The sequence below is a fragment of the Alosa alosa genome, chromosome 14 (assembly GCF_017589495.1).
Source record: "Alosa alosa isolate M-15738 ecotype Scorff River chromosome 14, AALO_Geno_1.1, whole genome shotgun sequence".
NCBI lineage: Eukaryota > Metazoa > Chordata > Actinopteri > Clupeiformes > Clupeidae > Alosa > Alosa alosa.
Window position 1 is genome coordinate 29,015,821 of NC_063202.1, and position 21,514 is coordinate 29,037,334.

The window sequence follows — 21,514 nt, forward strand, 5'->3', positions numbered from 1 at the left end:
CTTCTACGAATACCGCCTAGTCCTTGACTGTACTGCTGCTTCGTTTCAATTGCTGTTGTGTGTGTGTTTCCCCCAGGACTTCCCGGATCATCCAGCTCCTGCCATCGCTGTTTGGCTACTGGGGGAACACACACACACGCAGACTCTTGGAACTCCTGTACCCCCCCCCCGGAACCCCTGAAACCCCCTTAACCCCCAACCCTTAAATAAACTTTTGAATGTGACGCTTTTGTGGTCCTCGTCCTGTTTGGTGTCTGACAAAACTAAATGATTAAACAAACAGATTGTAAAAAGACACATTTTATTTTTTTTATTTGGGTATGAAGTTCAGTACAATCTCTTGAATTAATAAATGACTTTTTTTGGAAATGTAAGGAAACGACTTCACAGCAGTGACCTTATTGTTATTCAATGGTCTACACATGAGACAGCAAAACTGACTTGGAAAAAGATTTGGTGTGAAAAGGACTCCATGAAAGTCCACCACTAAAGAAATCTCTTGTCCTTCAGAAAAAAAGAAGAAATGAGAAAAGAGGATGCAATGATGAATTGCACTCGTCATTAGGTAGCATGTATACACGCATGTGATCGCAAATAACTACACCAGTGTTCCGGCCATGTTACCGCTGCAACTGTGAAGGCATTCAGGGCCATGCTACCAGTTGCAGCAGAACCAGCAGTCGACGCTGAAGTAATTACCACATGAAAACAGACATACATGTGCAGCCTAATGGAATGTACATTGTTCCTCCGATAGCTCTCGCCTTGAGAAGACACGGTCTGAGCTTTTTAACAATCTGGTGACTCAATTATTCATAGGGTGACAGTAAAGCACATGGATATAGCAATGTTATTTTATGAGCTGTCAAGTTAAGTACATTGTCTTAAAAAGCCAGTTTAGCCAGTCAGCCTTGAATCGCCCCACTTTCAATTCATCCTATAAATTTTGCAGTCCAGTGTTTTTTGGATTGACAGCCGTGAGTTATAAGGTTGAACAGGACGGGCTGAGGTGTTACTGGAGCATGTACTTCAGAACGACACACACAACAAGGATTCCAGTACTCAAATCATTCAAAGTATTTTAAGTCAAAGAAATGGAAACAACCACACCCACCCAACCCTACAGTATTGTACACTACCAAAGGAAACAATTATTTTTTTTCTTTTTTTTTCTTCCCATACCCTATTTTACAAACAAAATAAAAACAAAAAGAGAAAAAGGGAAACAATGGTTTACATTTGAGCTACAGACCTCTTGGCCAAGTGTGAGAGAAATACACTTTTATTGGTACTGGTAATGATGTTTGTATTTTTGTTTGCAATTATCATGTTTGGTAACAAGGGAATTATAAAAACTATTTAGATATCTTCAGTTGGATGTTCAGGAGGACAAATACATAACAGAGCAGGTTAACACTTTAGGCTGGGGTTAACATAAGACAAGGGGATGTAGGACAGTGGAGAAGTGGTTAGAAACACAACATGAAGACTTAACCCAGGTTAAAAAGAATAATGATATAAGATTAAATCTAAATAAATCTAATTATACATAACTAAGTACCATGGCCAAATACTCTTCTTGAAAGATTAGTTTATTTGTTCAATATTCTTCAATAGCCTTTCAGTGAAATGTTTTAGAACAGGTCTGCCAGCCATGATGGTTTAGTTTCCATGGTTACCCTAACATTTTATTTTTTATGTCAGAAGTTATTTCACTCTGGCTTGAAAGGGACCTCTGACAGTTTGGTGTATAAATGGGTCCCCCTTGACCTCATCAACTGCATTTGATTTGGAGAACTTAAAGGAGTTCTACATTATTCACCTCTATCCTCAAAGAAAGAAACAGGTAGGCTACTACTTATCCACCTCTATTATAGAGCGCTCTCAACACCATTTTTTTTATTCTGTGGGGTACCATTTACATATGTTTAAAATAAATAATACATATAAATAATTTATAACAAAAATTAACTGATTTTAGTTTTTCCCTCATGAAATAACACTTTTTACATTATTGCTTCATACGTACACAGTAGCCTCCTTGATCTTTTTCAAGCCAACGATGTGCATTGTGTAATAATTGTATACAAAACAAAAGGATCAAAGCCTTTCAAAAGTCTTATGTGGATCTCTCCCACCAAAGGTAAGTCATTTTCACAGAGCAGCATCGACACGGCCCCCTGGGCCAAAGTGTTAAATATGAATTATTGAGGGTGTTTAACTTGAAGTCCTCCAATGGGGCAAAGGGCCAAATTGTAGTGACTGTTAGCTGTGGCTACATCTAGACTGACAGATGTTTTTTTTTTTTTTAAATAATGGTCTGCCACCCTTCCTGCACAGAATAGAGTTCTCACTTTTCAAAATTATATTGGAAAAGCTTTGACTGCAAAAAGTCATTGCATTGCTATTTAAGACAATCTAGCATTGGACCTTCATCACACTATCTCCACATATCTGACATGAGAAGTAGACAGCGGGCTGACTATATATACGTGTTTTATATGTCCTGTTTCTTTAGATGCCTGGGTTGGTTTTGCTCTGGTATAGACAGACAATGTGCAGCTAATTTGAATTCTTGACCATCCCACATTCACTTATTTTCTTACAGTAGCTTTGATAGAGAGTGATGCATTTCAATTTTAGAGCCTGGCTTTTATCCCATTCTGGGCTTTTACGGTAAGAAAAAACATCCAAGGGTACATAACTGGAATATCAGGAGGGCATGAACTATGAAAACTGTGAATGTAATTGAATGCTTGCAACAAAAACAGATTGAGAGTGAAACGTTGATATGTAAGTTCTGAATATGTTTTATCACATAAATGCACATGTTTAATGTTGGCATTCACTTTCTCCATATGGCATGTACAGCAGCTGGTATTTAAAGTGATTCAGTAGGTAGTTATGTCTTCTCCTTATACAACCCACAGTCATGGTATAGGAGGCCAGAAGATAAGAGCTAGTCTTCACATTCAGCCATCAGATGGACATGACTCAGGTACTGTATAAAACTTCAATTATAGCTCTTTACTGAAAATAAATATTTGTAGGGAATAAGGGATTGTGATAGCCTGGTTATATTGTTGAATTAAGTTATCGAATTTGTAGCATTTTTTTCAGAGATGCAGCATTTTTTTCTATATGAAAATAGCAGCGTCAGTGTTTCAACTATCTTGAAAAGCGTGTGTGTTTTCAGATGTAATGATTTTGGATTTCCAAAAAGTTACATTGCTGAACACTAATGTGCACACATATTAGGTAAACCATTTTTTCCCCAAAGAAACATAAAAGAAAACGATAAGTGCTGATTGAAAAATGTTCTTTTTCTTCCTTGACTCAGCCACTACATATATTTTAAATAAATAACTTTTGTTTTGTAAAGACACTTGTTTAAAGAGTACATACATCTTCTCAATGACATTGATAAATGTTGTCTCTCTCCCTCGACAAGTCCACCTGTTGTTTTACACTGAAGGATTCTGTCCATTGGTTGAATTATTCCTACATTTTATGATCCTAATCTCACCTCTGAAATGACATTCATGTAATCCATTAAAGACGGACCACACCTTGACATCTAAATGAAACCACCAATTTTCTACAAATTTAGTGAGACACTAAATTCTTTTTTTCATTCGATTCCACTACCTCTTCCAAACACACATAGTCCAATGCCAACCCATTATTTCCAACTCAGACAGACTAGATTTGCGTCTCTTGAACATTGTCTTTTGAGCTGGCTTGGATTAGTAAAGGTTCATGCGCTGAAGTATGCAAGGAACTGATTGTGGGGCCGTGGTTATAAGGAGTCTTATAGGAATTGTAATGATTGTAGTGGTCATGCCCCAGGTGGGGCAGAGTCAGATGGTTCTCTAGGGAGGGAATCCCTGTTAGCTCCTCGTCCACGTTTATGATCTCTATGGTCTGAGTGGGGCCGTCGGGATCCTGCAGGTGATGCTGCTTTCGCATCTTATAGAAGATAATGAGCATGACAGCAGCCATGAGTGTGATCGCTACAAAGCAGCCAATAATGATCTTGGTAGTCTTCATGACCTCGTCCAGACCATCGACACTCTCCGCGTCGATGTCTGTCACAGGGATCGTGTAGGCTCTCTCCGTGGCGACTGGAGTCCCCCTGGTTGTGGAGGACGACGCCCAGCTGTTGGCCGGCTGGACGGGGGTCCTGCCCTCTTCAATTGACTCGATTGTTTCGACAGTGACCGTGGTGAAGTAGGTGACGCCACTGTTCTCTATAGACGTCACGTTTAGAAAAGCTGACACAGACGTGTTGCCTGCCATGTTGACAACTATGCACGTATACCTCCCTATGTCCCCCATTGAAACATTGGAAAAGACCAGCGTCCCGTCATTGAGAATGGAGATTCTCGAGAGGACAGCACCAATATTTATCATAGAGCCATTTGGCGTCTGCCAGGTGATTGAGGTCCATGTGTTTGTTCCACATCTGAGTTCTGCAGACATCCCCTCTGTAACGTTAAGGTCTGTGGGTGGCTCTGCTATGATAGGAGCATGACACTGAAAATAGCTCTGGTCAAGGTCTCCGATGTATCGTCCCCTGTAGTTGACCGGTGAGTAGCAGCGGGCGCAGCAGCTAACATTAGCTGGAGCCACCTCCTTCAGCCACCAGCTAAGCCATAGTATGTCGCAGTTGCAATTCCAAGGATTGTGGTGTAAGTGCACCCTCTCTAAGCGCTGCAGGGGATTGAAGAGCTCGTGTGGGAGGAGGGTGAGGTTATTGTGGGCCAGGTTGAGCTCGATCAGCGACTGCAGGTCGTCGAAGGAGTTCCTCTCGATGGTCTGGATTTGCGCGTGCATCATCCACAGCCGCTTGAGGTTGGCGAGCCCCCGGAAGGAGCCGGGCTGCAGCACCGAGAGCTGGTTGCCCGAGAGCTCCAGCTCCTCCAGCCTCTCTAGGGGCACGGTGTTGGGGATCTCCTTGAGGTTACACATGCCCAGGTTGAGATAGCGCAGATTGCTCAAGCCTTTGAACGCCGCCTGGGAGACGTAGGAGAGCCGCTTGAGCTCGCCCAGGTCGAGCCGCTGCAGGGACGGGAGGCGGTTGAAGGCGTAGGCATGGATGCTCTCAATGGGGTTGTTCCTCAGCCACAGCTCCTTCAGCTTGGACAGGTACTCGAAGGCTGCATTGGGAATGGTAGTAAGGCGATTGTCGAAAAGCTCCAGCGTGTTGAGACTGGCGAGTCCATTGAACGCCCCGATCTCGATGCTCCGGATGTGGTTCTTGCTGAGCTGCAGGACCTCGAGGTGGCGCAAGTGCTTGAAACTGTCCACCTTGATGACCTGGATGAGATTGTCCTGGAGGTTCAGGTAACGCGTGTTTGTGGATACGCCATCGGGCACGTCGCGCAGTCCTCGGCGCGTGCAGATGACCTTGCTGAACTGGTTGCTGCAGGAGCACACCGACGGACACGTCTGGGCTCTGACCAACCCAGCCACCACCAACAGCTGCAAAAACAGCAGCAGCACGAAGAGTGGGTCAGACACGGCTCCTTTCCATCTAGGACCTCTCATCATCTGGTTCCAATGGTAAGAGGTCATCTTGTTCAACATTCATAATTTATCAGCTGCTGTTCCTCGCTCTCCAAATCTCTGGAATTAGACGGTCTAAAAAACAAAAATAAAATCAGGGTTAATATGGAATGCATATAAAAAATAAATGTGCCAGTCACATAACAACATTACATATGCTACTAATAATATTACTTTTACTTGCCCTACCACTGAAATCAGATTGCAAATCAGGGGAATGTACTTCTCCTGAAAAAGCATTGATCTGCATTGCATCCACCAAGGTCTTTTAACTCAGTCGGAGCAGGCTTTGGAGTCAGAGGCGCATGCTACAATATAGATCCTTTTGTTCTGAGTAGAATGTGGTTTGATATCTGGATGTTTCTCACAGCACACAGTTCTCTTTTAGCTACACATGAATTATGATTAGGTAGCATGCTGGGAGAGAGCCTGCACTTGACATTCCACATCATGAAACACTGCCATCAAATGCATGCTGTTTAGTATAGCCGTCCAACAATAGAGAAGATGTACTGCACACCAAAAAAGACAGAAGACTGCTCCCCTTAAGTGATGGATATTTACACGTCATGCCTCGCAGTTAACATCAGGCCATAAAGGCTGGCGCTTTGTGTGCAATTCCACGGTATGTTCCCCCAGAGAGGAAGTGTGTGGTCTCACAGGTGTTGTTTTTAAACCCATTAACAGCAGATTAAATGAGAGCCTTTGGCCACCGCAGATATTCCGCTCAGATGGATATTCCACAAAATCAGATAAGACTGCAGCCAGTAAATCTGAAGAAGACAACACTGTGGTAAAAATAGCAGCACTGTGACTTTATGGTAATTTAATCTTACTACTCGATGGATGATAGTTTGCATCCGTTCGGGTCAAAATATTCGACTCCTTCACAACTTTAAGCATTTATCTAAATCAGCATGTCTATTTTTTTACTGTCATGAATGTGAAAATGCTATTGTAAGTTATCACTGTTAAAATGGTGGACCAGACCTTTCATACTGTGATTACATCTACTGAGGTAGTGACAGTTCACAATAAAATATTGGTGTTGCAATAAAAGAGTGGGGACTAGATAATGGGACAGAGACTGATATCTAACAGATGCAGTTGACCCAGTTGAAAATGACAAGTTGCTCAACATAAAACAAAAGCTGAAACCAGAGCACCCTGTGTGCAGGTGCATGGACTCAGATGGCAGGTGCACGAAGGCTTCCATACGCTTTAAAATATAGTGGATTTACAAAAAATAACCATACAGGTCTGATGTACAAGAAACACACTATCAGGTCATGCTGACATTGAAAGAACGAAAGCACGCCACAACCGCAAGAATGTCTATAGATAATCTTTCAGAATATACAGGGACAAATGTGGTTCCCACTAACATTGTGGAATGCAGATGTAATCAGAACCTGTAAATGCTAATGTATTAGGTAGAGGTGCATCGCAGATATAAATTGCAGGGCTATTGCAAATGAGTGATGTCAGGGAGGGAGATTAAATGGGCGACTCATTTTCCTGTATGTTGGGATAGATCCTCTCATACCGGCGTTAGGATAGATCCTCTCATACCGGCGTTAGGATAGATCCTCTCATACCGGCGTTGGGATAGATCCTCTCATACCGGCGTTGGGATAGATCCTCTCATACCGGCGTTAGGATAGATCCTCTCATACCGGCGTTGGGATAGATCCTCTCATACCGGCGTTAGGATAGATCCTCTCATACCGGCGTTGAAACAGTTTTAACACACAAGCATACGCTTCGCCCATTACTGTAATGAAACAATCAGATGGAATTGCAGCAGCCCTTTCCAGCAGCACCTGTCTCAGACTCTGCAGGTGGATTGAAATGCAGGGGGCCCTAAAGCTCTGGATCTGAACACTCTTATCAGAGCTGCTAAATATGGTGGCACCATTTAAACACCAGACACACACACAGCATGCTCACGGACACTCAGAATATGACACATGGTCAAAAAACAAGCACACCAGGAGCAAATTTATGATAATGGGACCATTTCTGCTGTGCTGACGTTTCATGTGTCATATATTTAATTCCTGATTATACCTGCATATCATAATGTCATCGGACATTTCTACTCAACAATGAGCGCCATTTAAGTATTTCAAATGTCATCAAACACACAGTATCCTCTCTGCCATAGTCATTTGGATTACAAGAACCAATGAATCCGAAACAGAAATGACAGCCTCTGACTGTAGAATGTGTTTGAAAGCTGAGTGTTCTAACCTCAAACAGAACAGAGCCACTGAGGATTACATTTAACAAAAACAGCTCAGACCTCTGGACTTAGTCACAGGCTCTGTGTATAAGGTCAGCGTAGTGCCAGAGCGTGCCTCATAAAATGATTACCCACTTTCTGCCTCTCCATTTCCACAGCCATAACAAACAAATGCTGAGAATATTACAACAAATGAAAGCTGAGAACGGAGATGAAAACTGTTTTAAGAGGAAGGTCATGCACATTAAACCTGCAAACCTGCAATAAACCTGTCTGTTAAATGTGTGTTGACATGTTCTTATTGCACATTACTGCAGTGCTGAGGGTGAGCTGGAGCTGAAGCAAATGATGTGAAAGCATAGTAATGAAAGGTGTTTTCCACCTATTTTTGGCCCTCCACGCTCCCCATTTCTATTCATTCTTTGTGAATCGCTAATAATGAAGAGATAAGTGTACAGCCATGCTGCTCTCGGATAGACAGCCAGGGACTCAGGGCTGGGCTTTCACATGAGCGGCTCATTTTTGGTGGTAAACATTGCACTTCACTACTTCAGCATTTCCTCTACGACCTGGTCTGCTAGACCACACCTACAAGCTCTAAAAGAAGTATGATTCATCCTCAAGTGAACTCTTAAAGAGCTTACTTTCCTCTTTTTTTTCTTTTACCGTTGCTTACTTGCAGAGGGAACCAATACATTTGATGCGTTAAATCCTTTTCAGAGTTTAAGTCAGTGCAATCCACCCTTGCTGTGGTGGAAGACCGAGCATACCCCTCTCTCAGAATTTCCTCTGAGAAAAGCAGCATAAATATTGTCCATTAATTCAGGCCAACCAGTTTGGGTTTTGCATTTTATGCAATGTGCAAATGCACATAAACCCATATACAGTAGTCATTTCAGGGACCTACAGCAAGCAGCTTTTAAACTGATTTTTAATTTTGAGGGCAACTGAATTCCCATGGGAAAATTCAACAATTTCTGAATGTTATTCACACTTTTTCAGCCAGTTTCCCGTACATGGATTAAGCCTAGTCCTGGAAGTCTCTCCCTCCCAGGCAAACCCTAGCTATCTTAGGCCCATTATTTATCAATTTATTTATTTATTTTATTTTGTTTTGTTTTCCTGTGACATCAGCGCCAGCACATCTCTGTGAAAATCCATGAGTCAGAGATGGCATGAATGTGTGCATCCCTGTCACAGTTACGCTCTGTGGCGGCACTCCCGAGGCGGCCGCTGAGCATAGAGACAGACACCCACATTAATTACAGGCCAACCAATCCTGCGACTGTGACATAAAAATATATACGCCGAGGCTGCCGAGAGTTCTCAGTACTTGAACCCAGTGCGTGGTATCCGTGTTAGCGTCTGCACTCGCACCACAGGGGGGCGGGCTATGATTAAATGCTCCATAAAAGTACTGTGTAAGAAACACTCTGTCTTTCATAAGGTTTAAGTCCTTGCAGAACACATTGAGCAGCAATGGGCGTTTGAAGGCACATCATTAGGATGGTGGGGCTTACTGTGGCACGCTTCCACACTACCTGTCACAGGGAAATGCATGGGTTTCAAAGCTTGCCGCAGTGTGCAAGGGCCAAACATATGTTCATTTTATGGAGCTACAGAGGAGGGCGATCAGGTGATCACCTGTGCTTTTCATGTCTTCACCTCAAACATTTCATTTGTCAAAACGAAATTTGCACTGCTGCACCATAATCCTGCCTAACGTAGAAGGTAGAGTAATAGTAGAAACTTCCTCTATAGACATTTCTTGACATCTATAAATATTGTTTCCTGTCATTTCTTTTGTCACTACCACATCACTGGTGGTGTAGTAGCACAGCCACAGTGTCAAAGATACGTGAGGAGAAAGACGGTCTAAAATTCATCTAAAAGTCTAAACATTAGACACAAACATTAGGGCACATATTAAAAAGTGGGCTGTTCAAATACAGTTAGACATTTTCATAATAGTACTCTGTGTTCTACTTTACACAATGTAATTTTATACACAATGACAGTAATGTAAGAGCAAAACATGAAATACGCTTAAGGCCACTAATCATTTAATGCAGTCAGTTCCATAATAGATTGGCTATGGTGAGAACACTGCATCAAATTACTGTAATACAAGGCTGAGTTACTGTAGGTCATACTTGCCTGACAAAATATGTGAACAAAACAATGTTGGACTTCTGTTTTTTTAAATGATGCGTCTCCAGTACACCATTCCACAAGGCCCCATGGCCAGAATGTTTCCCCCCACCACCCCCACACCCCCCTCAAACGTAATTAGGCTCAGGTGGTGGCTAACGGCCTAATCATGTATGTGGAAGGTTGGAGGCCCAGAAGGATGGGGGGGTGGGGGGATCCCGTCAGCGACCCAGAAACAGGACAGGAGGCTGTGATTTGAATCCATCTTAACGGACCAATTTCAAAATGTGCTCGGTGGTGCTGCAGGCCTATTTGTGTTGAGTACTTATTGTGGTGCATTGTGAGAGCAGCACAGCACAATGAATTGAACTACATCAAAAGGCCCATCTGATCAACTCCTTTACTATGTTTACACTGTTGACCACAGAGGATTGTGACTCTTGTATGTTCTTTTCGTCAAAAAGAACAGCAATATGTGTTCATTCTCAATCCAGCATAGAAATGCTGGATGGGTTTCCCTTACATTTGATCTTGCTGGCAACTGAATGAATAACACATCACTGATCTACATCTCTGATTAATAAATTACTGGAAAATCTGTTGCAATGTATTCTTAGTGTTTTTCAAAGGGAGTGGCGGGTAGTCTTTTAGTCTAATCTTAAGCATACCTTAAGCAAATATCTATACAGCCCACACATTTTACAAAGGCAAAGCAATTACTTTAACGCCCTTCGGTTCATAATTATTTGCAGTGAGGGCCAACGTATTTCTGCACCTGAGAATTACTCACTGGGACTGAAACATCAGCAGTGTTCTACAGAAGTAAATTTGCGGGCTTCTTCCCTAGAGAGAATGCCTGTCACAGATCTGCATTGGACTGTGGAGCTCTGTGAACAATGTTACTTAAATCAACACACACACACACGCACACACACACACACACACACACACACACACACACACACACACACACACACACACACACACACACACACACACACTTCCTAAAATTCCTAAAACATACACCAAGCCACACCACATCTAATCACTTTAAGAGCAGTGCCCTAAAAAATATACTTTTAGTTCACTGCATCAGTGTAAAGAAAAATCATTCACAGAGCTCATCCTTCATATCACCACAGCAGCCAAAACTGGTACTCAGAAAGTGACACGCTGACATGCCTAAAAAAGGAGACCCAGCACATCTCAAAGCCGCAAGGAGATTGAAGTGCAGTGCTCTGGCATCGGCTCCCTCCTTCATTTTAATGACACACACACAACCACACACACAGACAGACAGACACACACACACACACACACACACACACACACACACACAAAACACACACACACAAACACGCATCCCAGCATCCATATTTAAAAAGAAACAACATTCTAGTCGAGTCGTATAGCGTGGCTATCAAGCTTCTGGCTAGAGAAATAACGTATCTGTGTTGGTGTATGACTCATCTAGTGAATGATGTAGGATATGACTACAGATACACAATCTTTGTAAACATCAGTGTGTTCTTGTTCGTTTTTCATTTACTCGTCAACAGAGCTTTTCTGATCCTTGATTTCACACTACTGGCCGGTTTAGATTGACAGGAGTCAGACTAGGTCATTCAATCTTAATGGAACAACAGCCCCGTGCGAGCAAAGCCTTTTGAAAAGTACTGCTCGCCGCCGAGCTCACTGAGTCTACTCCACTGACTTCTCACTCATTTAGTTTCCTATATAAAACTTTACTGCAGCATTATACCTGACTCTGGGCTGCACACTCATTGCTCTTGTTTTTTCAACAGTTAAAACCAAGGACATATTCAGGTTGCACCTCTTTATCATGTTATCTTGCCTGAATACTAAATGCTCGGCTGACTTAAGTGGGAATGGCTCGCTCTTACCCTTGAAATGCACACAGGGAACTGAGCCACAATCAAGTGGCATGAGAAGAAATGAATCGATGTTGAGGGATTGCTCATCGGCTGACCAACCAACCGCTCCTGCCCAACCGCAGAGAGACCAGCGATGGACAGGATGATGAAAGTAAAGCAAAGGGAGCATGTACGTAAATCATACATACAAGGGAAATATTTGTATGATGTGGGTGTGCATGTGTGACAGAGATAGAGAGAGAGAGAGAGAGAGAGAGAGAGAGGGAGGGAGGGAGGGAGAGAGAGAGGGAGAGAGAGAGGGAGGGAGATACAGAGGGATGAGAAGGAGGAAGACAGAGTGCAGGAGGGAGGGGTGCGAGGGAAAAAAGGGAAGCAGCTTTGGCACACTGCATTAATAGTCGGAGCACATAGAGCATGGAGGCACATTCATTATTCAGCAGCTAAGTCACCATGTATAGTAATTAAACACAAAATCACAGCTGGAAATAGAGGTCGCTATTATAGGTAAAATCTAGATTGTGCTGGCATGGTGCTCTCAGTTGGCAGATTCAACAAGTCTTCATTTGAACAGGCAAATGATTGCAGATCATAGATATTGCAGTCCCATTTTAGAAGAAATGGTCTCCTAAGCAAGTAAAGTACACAATGCGAAGGAAATGGGGGGCCTACGCACACAATATCTACATCCAAACAACTAACATGCCACAGAATGGAAGAGAGGGAAAGAGGGGAATCAGAAATGACTGGATCCCCATGCACAAATGCTGGAGCAACAGCTCACACGACTCTCATCCCCTGAATACAGATTGCATTACACAGGCAATCCTCTCAAAGAGTCTTTGGTGCTGGAGGTGCCCACTGACATGGCAGGGCTGTGGAGAAGACAACATGACCCACAGCAAAGCGCCATGTCCTGCAATTAATAAGGGAGGAGATCCCATATCAGCAGTCGCTGCTCAATATCTCTGTAGGTCAAGCTGGCACGACAAGCGTTGGGGTTCATTGTCACATGCATTAGCCATTTGCATGCAGAGGAGCCAGAGAGGCGAGTGGAGGGGCGCTGTGTGCAAGTTCCTGACAGTGCACGATAAATCTCCACGGACTGACCTAGGCTGGGTTTTGGGCTGCGGGATGAGATGGCCCCGGCTTGATTAATTGAGAGACGTATGGAATGCCCTCGTTTGTTTATCAGTTCATCAGTTGGGAGATAATCCTCTAGGACATGCTGATTCCACTTACAGGAATGAGCGGTGACTGAGCTGCTGCCACAGCCCACCCATTCATCATGAAGGTGCATCCACCGGTTTACACACACACACACACACACACACACACACACACACACACACTGGGCCCCTGAGTTACGGCTCCAGGCCTCGTCATACCCTGCCTGACACTGTTACGAGTTCATATGAAGGCACACATTATGTGTCTTAAACGGCCTGGGACTTGAGTTCACAGATGAGGTGCTTAGTAATCCAAACTCGGGGAAAGGGGAAAGCCGGTGGAATTATAATCAGGTAACCGGGCCAGTTTTGTTTTCCTGCTTAAAATGATAATCTCACTGTAGCCATGCAGTCCTCCCTAGTAATTAGTATTGACTGCATGGGGCAAGGACAATTGGAACACTCAGCAGTGAGCAATCCAGCACACATAAATTCAGTGCATCTTGAGCTTTTGAGTGGATTGTGTCTCGGAGGAGGACACAGCATGCCCCCATCCATCCTGTTAGCTGAAATTTATGCTCTCCAACAGGCAGGAGCTGTTGAGTATCAAGTCCACTGTGTGATGAAATCAGACTGTATTAAGGTGCTGGAAAATGTGGTCGGACCACGGCTGTCCATGTGGGCAAATAGATGTTATTGGTTGGGTGCGGGCTCTGCTAGAATAATAGCAAATGTCAATATGTGGTTACATGCACACTTTAGATGTGTGAGCACAGCAGGTTAATGTCACCCTGCTGGCTCTCGCACATTGTTTTATAGAACAATCTGCCTCATTTTCTGTGGTGCACGCTTGCTATGTGGGTTTATAATTGATTACTTGAGGCATGCTTTAACTCCGTTAAAGCTGACAGAGGTGAAAAATAGCCAAGCAGAATTCTCGTCAAGGTTTCTACACTACTCTCTGATTTAGCCATGTCTGCTTCTGTTGTGTCTGGACACAAGTCCAAATTGAGACCAAGCTGTATTAATTACAACTGGGACATCTCCACATCTCCTCATCTCCACATCTCCTCATCTCCTCATCTCCACATCTCCTCATCTCCACATCTCCACATCTCTGCTCTAATCACTGTGTTTTATCGCCCTCATTAATAGTACAGAATGTTCCATTTGGATCATCAATTTGATATGCTGTTAAGTGGGGGGAGGGGGGACTTAATACATGTTTAGCTCAAAGGCTGTTTGGGGTCCTGTAGTTTAATACTTTATGCTCAGACGCATCTTGTAACAGCACTCACAAATGCTATAAAATGATCCTGCTCACAAATGCTATGATATGATTATTTCCGAGGACAATGTTTTATTTAGCTTTGTTTGTCAGACTTGATCCATTAAATCTACACCTAGGTGTGTGTCTTCTCACCCCTGTTTGAAGCATCCTGGCAGCCCTCCAGTCTGCCAGATGCCCCTCAGACAGGGTATTCCAGATTGTCAGAGCATGGCGTCAGACATCTGCTGCAGGACTAAACTGCTGTAGCACATTTATGCTTTCAGTTCATCTGCTCTCTTGGGCAATGTTCCATTTCCCAACATTCAAATCTATCTGTTGGTTTCCATTTCCTAAAATGGCAAACACATTTGAAAATGACAATGACAAAAAAGGCTAATGATTTTGCTTGACTGAAATGATTTATGCCTCTTTGAATGTCTGTTCACCATTTATTGAGACAACGCCACTCTCATTTCAACAATTCTAGCATCACTCCCAAACTTGAAATAAGACAGACATGTCAATCAAACTAATGGTCAAATTATTATTGCAAATGAACAATCGTTTGGACTAAGGGAAGAAGGAGCCTACTAGGTTACTACATCGGTGTACGAAACAGCTCTATTACTGTTGCTCAGCTCTATCATAGATCACACTTCTGAGGTAGTGTGTGTTTTGAAAGGTAATTAGAGATTCACGAATTCATTTTCATGACATACGATCATGTGGGCAGCTAAAAAAAACCTGTCATTCCCAACAACCACTCAAGCTATATGTTATTTTGTGATCCAGGTCTATAACAATGCAAGTACAGCTCACAGCTCAACGTTATTAAACACATTGCCACACAAGATTTGCAACATAGACAAGAGTGATGGTGCTCATTAGCTAGCTTGAATGACTAGTCCTGCTTTAACAAAAGACTCGGTAATTCACATTATTTGTTATTTTCATTACAGTTTTGTTGTGATTACACACTATAGAGCAAAATCAATCATGCCATTAGACGGGTAAATGTCCTTGGCTTTTAATTGACACCATTCTAATGATGTCACATCAATATGTTTAACTTTGTGATGTAGAGAAGCAGTGTTTTCTCCCATCCTTCAGCCTATTCATTACAGCTTAATCATGATTGACTGGTTATCAAGTGAGACATGACATGTTACTTCTGATAGAAATAGCCCAAAATCTGATTTCCTTGCATTCAAATTTTTGAAGACAGTGTAATTCCTCATTTCATGCACATCATGTGGTCCCATGATCCTTATCCGATGCCAATTTTAGCCTTAAATGTCAACACTGCCATTTTCCCTGTGGGAACTTAGTTGATACTCTAGTTGATATAACATTGTTCTATCTAAATCATTTATGTTCATCAACTTTGAAGCTCTATCATTTCAGTTTTTACAGTGATATGATAACTTGTTAAAAACATATGCCTAAGTCAGGGTGTCTATTTAAAGCATATACACTCATAACAGGACTGAATATGCTTTAGTTCAAGTTTTTGATTGCATCAAAGACAAAGGTGACATGATTTTGTTAAGAATTACAGTATTGTGCATTCACACTATGTGTCATATTTTAATTCACGTGACTGGAGACAGAAAGCAAAATAAAATTCTGTTTCATTTAACAAATACAAAATGGTTTTAATAGCTAACAATCAATCATGTTTCATCTCAACAGCCCAGAGTGTCTCTCCCCTGAATCACTGTCACGGTTTTGTTGTTGGTGCAGGTTGGCGAAATGTGACCTGTGTATGCCATCCTGAGACTGTCTTTGTCTGCGTTTTTGTTTCTGTTTATACTAGGTGACATTTTCATTAAAAATGAATGACACATTGAGGTTTGTTTTGGTTGGAATAACATCTGTGTCTTATGTATTAACATCAGAGATGGCCAAGTGAGAAACAGATATGATGTTACTCCCATGAAGATTTTTTACAGCACTAGCTGATTGGGACATTCATCAGCATTGTGACTTCACATACCTACGGTACATGGTTGTTCCCAGTGATGGTCACAGCTGCTTAACATTCCTTTCAGTTCCTCCTCTTGGTTTAAATTCTCAAGGTCTATGTGGATTCAGAAACCACAAGATTAATAAAGGACCAGAATCAGAGAAAAAATGGCTAAAAGCCACATGCGGTAATCAGAGTCAGGAATGTAGTTTGTTGGTAGGCAGACTGAACGGAAGCATAACTACAATCAATTCCATGCTTAGTTAGATGGAAATGTCTGTATTTAAAACCACTACTTGCTCCTACTGGCAGCCTCCCTGTCAATGTATGTGTAATCTTATTCCTTTGCTTGCTGTAAGTATTGATGCCTTCCCCCAGGAGGACAAATAAAAACACAGCTGAATTCACAGTAAGTGCAGGCTTACTTCCCAGCGTACAGTAGCAGGTAGAGCAAAGTAATGTCACCTCCATGTAAACTAGTCCACTTGTGCTTAAATGGCAGGAATTAACGTGGCTAATGGAGGCAGTATTGGCTGAGTGGGCTGTTTTCCATGACATACACGTCCTGCCCACAGGGGATAGAACCGTTTCTGGCCTATTGCCCCTGGTGACCCATTTAACAAATTAACAGTCAACTTCACCAGTCCAATGTTTTATTCCTGTACTTTTGCACTTCAAACTCACCCAGGTCAGTTAAATATATTCACGGGTCTCTTTTCAAGCAATACAAATTTAGAGCACAGCATAACCAAAAGCCTGTGCTCCATGCCCCTGTAACCACACAGCAATCTGACTCATCAATATAACTGAGAATGACCTTTAACTGATTTATTTGTTAAGAAAAGTATATGTGCCAGCCTGACTTACATGGCTTTGAGGGGATTGCATCACAAGAGATTTTATTCATAATCCACTTTAACTGTGAAAAATACATAATTCTCCTTGAGTCATGAATCTTTTTAACCTCACAACGGATACAAATATTCATCATATGATTTACATCATAAATACATGAAATAAAGAAAATGAAATACATGTAGATGTCCTCTACCCTGCACACACACACCGTCACTCACAGACACACACACCCTCACAGACACATGCACATACTGTACACATACACACACACACACACACACACACACACACACACACACTCACAGACACATATATATACCCCCCCCCCCCCACACACACACACAGTGCTTATATGCTGCCAGTTTTATACTGCTGCGCTATTTTTTTTTAAAAAAAACACCTGAGCCTAATTAAGTGAGGGTGGTATGAAAACTGTGGTTGGGGGTGATCTTGAGGGGTTATGACCAATGGTCTACAAAAGTAATGAGTATTGTGTCAGAAGAGTAAGAAGAATTTACGGATAGAGTTTAATGTACTTTTAATACCCCCCACATAAAGAAATCCTCATTTAGATGATGTGGCTGCTGACAGGTTGCACAAACAAAACAGATGGTTTAGACATCCACCTCTTGGATTGTGTGGTCTTCCACACGGGACTGTATGAATATTTCCAGGAAACTAACAGCTAGATGATGTTACTCAATATTATTGCCACAGCAAGTTTCTTTGGCCTTTTTTAGTGTTATGTTCTGCCGTTTAGTTTGGTTGAGTTTCACATACTGTAGATAATCTGCCAGTAACATAGATAGTCCTGCCATCATCCAACATTCTTACTACTTTATCAGTGAATAGTACCACTGTTAATATGTCTAATATCATTTAGTGGTCAGTAAGCAGCAGACACAGGGACTATAAAAAGGTATGACGGAAAATGGTCTGAATTTCTGATCAGTTCAAAACTTCAGAACAAAAGTCTTCCCTGTTGAAGTTCTCTAAGCATCTCACTTAAGAAGGTTTATTTTAAGGATATATTTATTAGTATCCAAAGTGGCCAATAATTATGGTGTGCAAGACGTTTCTTGTGCAGCCGATTTACTAAAATTGTCAATGTACAGTATAGGCCAGTTTACTGATGCCAACATTAGACCAGTGAGGGGGGAGCTACACACAGGATGACACAGGCTATTCTGTGACTGAATTCTGTCATCTTTACATGAACACCAAAACATGTACTTATGTACCATAAACACTCTTATTTTGAATGTCTATAAGTATATGAAGTTAAGTATAGTCTCCACACCGAACACAACAACTCAGTGACTACACTATAATTAACACAAAACTGTTATTTTTTGGTAACACTTGGATAGTTGGATAGTATGTTAACATACAAGTTCAGTATGTCAAATTGTTGTTGAACAATTACTGAACATCACCTTAACCAAATCCATCCCCTAAACATAACCTTAGCCATCACCTTAACCAAATCCATCCCCTAACCGTAACCTTAGCCATAACTTGTAGTTAATTGAGAGTCAACAGATAGCTGTTGATAATCTGAGCATCTGCAGATAGTCTGTGAGCGGACTATCCAAGTTAAGTGTAACCTTTTTTAGATCATTCTTTCTTTTGTTTTGCTTGCAATGCTGGCAAATGACTTGCAACATATCACTATAACATTACCTCAATACTTTTAGAACCTAAAGGACAGGTTCCTTTAAAACAGTTAAAGCATAAACTCTATATGCCTATTGAAACAGCAGCCCACCACCATGAATCATCCAATATTACATAATGTATTTGGAGAACCACAATGATGCACATTCCCACAGATTGTGACCTGCTGGAAGCAATCTGCAGTAAAAAGTAGCACCTATGCAAAAACAAATGTGGTTCAGTAGACTCGTGGCGTTAACATTTAATTGCTCAGACTACTGCATGTTGCCACCCACGTTATGAGACCGTCATAGTGATCTTCATGAAACCAATGGACACATTAGCCAACGACATAACGGTGTGCAAGACTAATGGATTCTTAATAGATGAACAACTGAATGTCTTTCATAGAACTCGTACGAACTCACAAGTTGCATATTTGTTACGTCGCTATCTATGAAATGTCTTGCATATTGTCTATGCACCTGACATGAATATTAATGATCTAATTCCGTACTATGGCAAAAAATAATGATAAATGAAGCAACACGAGGGGGGTAAAAAAAAAACATCACTCAGACGCACTGTCGCACTGCCACTGCCAAGACCCCCAATCACCACCACTACCTCATAGATAGATAGATAGATAGATAGATAGATACCTTCATTTGTTTTGCAAATTATAAAGCACTTGTCTGCAGGCGACATAGCCAATTAAACATTTCAAAAGGTTGCATACAATTATTCATGGAATGCATACACCATACTCACTCATTTATAAAACGCTGAAACGTAAGGGGCTGAAAAATAAAATAAAAAAATCCACAGGAGCTTCGACATTCGACACGTTGTACCCTAATCCATGTAGCCTACGATTAGGTGTTTTGTGGGGTAGGCTACCGCGTTTAGGGTGATGGAACAGGTCTATGAATAAAAACAGAAATACAAAAATATTCAAAATATTCAAGAATTTAAAAATCCCAAGCAAGTCAGAGCAGCATTTTCGCCCAAGTTCAATCGGCACCGTCGAATTCTTTTTTCCCCATGGACAGAAAAAAAAATCACGGGGCTCCCAGCATTGCCTCTTCTCAACTGGTATTCCGATGGGGGAAAATCCAGTTTAGTTATCCCGAACAACTGGAATCCACGGGCGTGTGTTCAGCATGTAATGTAGCCTATATTAGAGAGCGCAGGCTATTTCGCCCTAAATGCGAGCCTTATGTGATAAAACGTGCATCATCTATGTTCCACAGCTCGTAAGCAGCAGTGCCTAAATCCAAGCAGTCTGTGGTTGATTAATGAGTCAAGTGAAAAATAGCTACCTCTGAAGAGATATGTCTCTTGGCCCTGAAGTTTGAAACGACTCCGATATATCGTATATACACGGTCTAATTATTTTTCAGCAATTTTCAGTCAATACTGTTTTTGCTTTCCCTAAAACCTTGGAAATTTGCCGCGGATCCCAAACTGCAGTGTTATCATGGTAACGGTTCCATGGCTCTAAAATGCTCCAACTGCCCATCGATTCCGTTTACGAGCTGTATCCGAAGACCATCATCAACTCCTCTCAGTGGCAGTGCTCTGTCATCCAGCTGGTGACTTGGACGCTATAGAACTGTTCACGTCTGTATCCGCAGAGCGGCTCTCTAAGGTGAATGAAACGAACCAACAAAAGGGGGTCAAAAAGACAATTGCCTTGTAAGCTTATCAAAGTAGCCTACATGCGGTTCCTCCTTATGAAAGAACGCACTGATGCAGTTTCCATCGTCTACACATCTCCTGCGGTTCCTGAGGCGAATGGAGGACGCTCCGCATCTCAAATAGGCAAGATGTTACCTCTCTAGGCACTGCTTGGAACTGATAGATGCTGCTACTTGGACAACCCACTGTGTTAGATAGAATGGAAGCAGTTAAAGCAAGTGTGAAATGCGTATTATAATTGTAACATTGTATGGTGTTATGCTATGGACTGCATGCAGAATGTTGCCTGCTGTGCGCTGCGATCAGGCATGCAATCATTGATTAAATTGTGTAATTTCAGTAATGTACTGTCAGGTTGGACTGTGCAGGTTTGACACCCCCAGCAGTTCCCTGACCAGGTGGAGGGGTTGGATGCTGTTAAACTGAATTGTTGCTGGACTGGGATAGGCTGTCACATGTTGCGACCCCCTGCGCCCCCATCTGGCCGTGGTGTGACAATACAGAGGCAGTGGGTGGTAGCTGAGCACCAGTGCCCACACCTGTAGAGGTGTGCATGCGTAAGAGCAAAAATATACCTTCCTCTTCCTTTCCTAATTTAAAAGTCTTACTTACACACACATGCCTGCACTGTGGTGCTCTTCATTGTGGTGCTCTTCATTGTTTTCTATGCACCATACCCCATATGTGTATTACAACCCCAAAACAGAAAAAGTTGGGACGTTGTGTAAAATGCAAAAATAAACAGAATGTGATAATATACAAGTCTCGTAAACCCATATTTAGCAGCAAAAAGGACATAGACAACATATTAAATGTTGAAAATGAAAATTTAGACTATTTCATGGAAATATATGTTACTTTTGAATTTAATGCCAGCAACATGTTTCAAAAAAAGTTGGGACGGGAGCATGTTTACCACTGTGCTGCTTCACCTCTTCATTTAACAAAATTCTGTAAATGTTTAGGAACCGTGGAGACCATTGGCTGCAGTTCTGAGAATAAAATTTTGTCCCATTAATCCCCAATATAGGATTTCAG

The 21,514-nt window shown here is 42.0% G+C and overlaps 1 protein-coding gene across 2 annotated transcripts; it reads right to left on the minus strand.

Moving 5' to 3' along the window:
- Positions 1 to 284: 284 nt before the first annotated feature.
- On the minus strand, positions 285 to 20,636 carry lrrc4cb (leucine rich repeat containing 4C, genome duplicate b). Of its 2 annotated transcripts, XM_048263574.1 has the most exons (3): positions 19,547 to 20,636; positions 16,292 to 16,375; positions 285 to 5,643 (listed from the first exon to the last, which is right to left on the minus strand). In XM_048263574.1, the coding sequence occupies exon 3, from the start codon at positions 5,587 to 5,589 to the stop codon at positions 3,703 to 3,705; it is 1,887 nt and encodes a 628-aa protein (XP_048119531.1). In that variant the 5' UTR covers positions 5,590 to 5,643; positions 16,292 to 16,375; positions 19,547 to 20,636; the 3' UTR covers positions 285 to 3,702. The 2 variants fall into 2 exon arrangements, with proteins under 2 accessions (XP_048119531.1, XP_048119530.1); XM_048263573.1 differs by lacking the exon at positions 16,292 to 16,375.
- Positions 20,637 to 21,514: the final 878 nt, after the last annotated feature.

Coding starts and splice junctions, on each gene's coding strand:
- lrrc4cb (XM_048263573.1), bottom strand. CDS start 5,589: ATGTTGAACAAGATGACCTCTTACCATTGGAACCAGATGATGAGAGGT.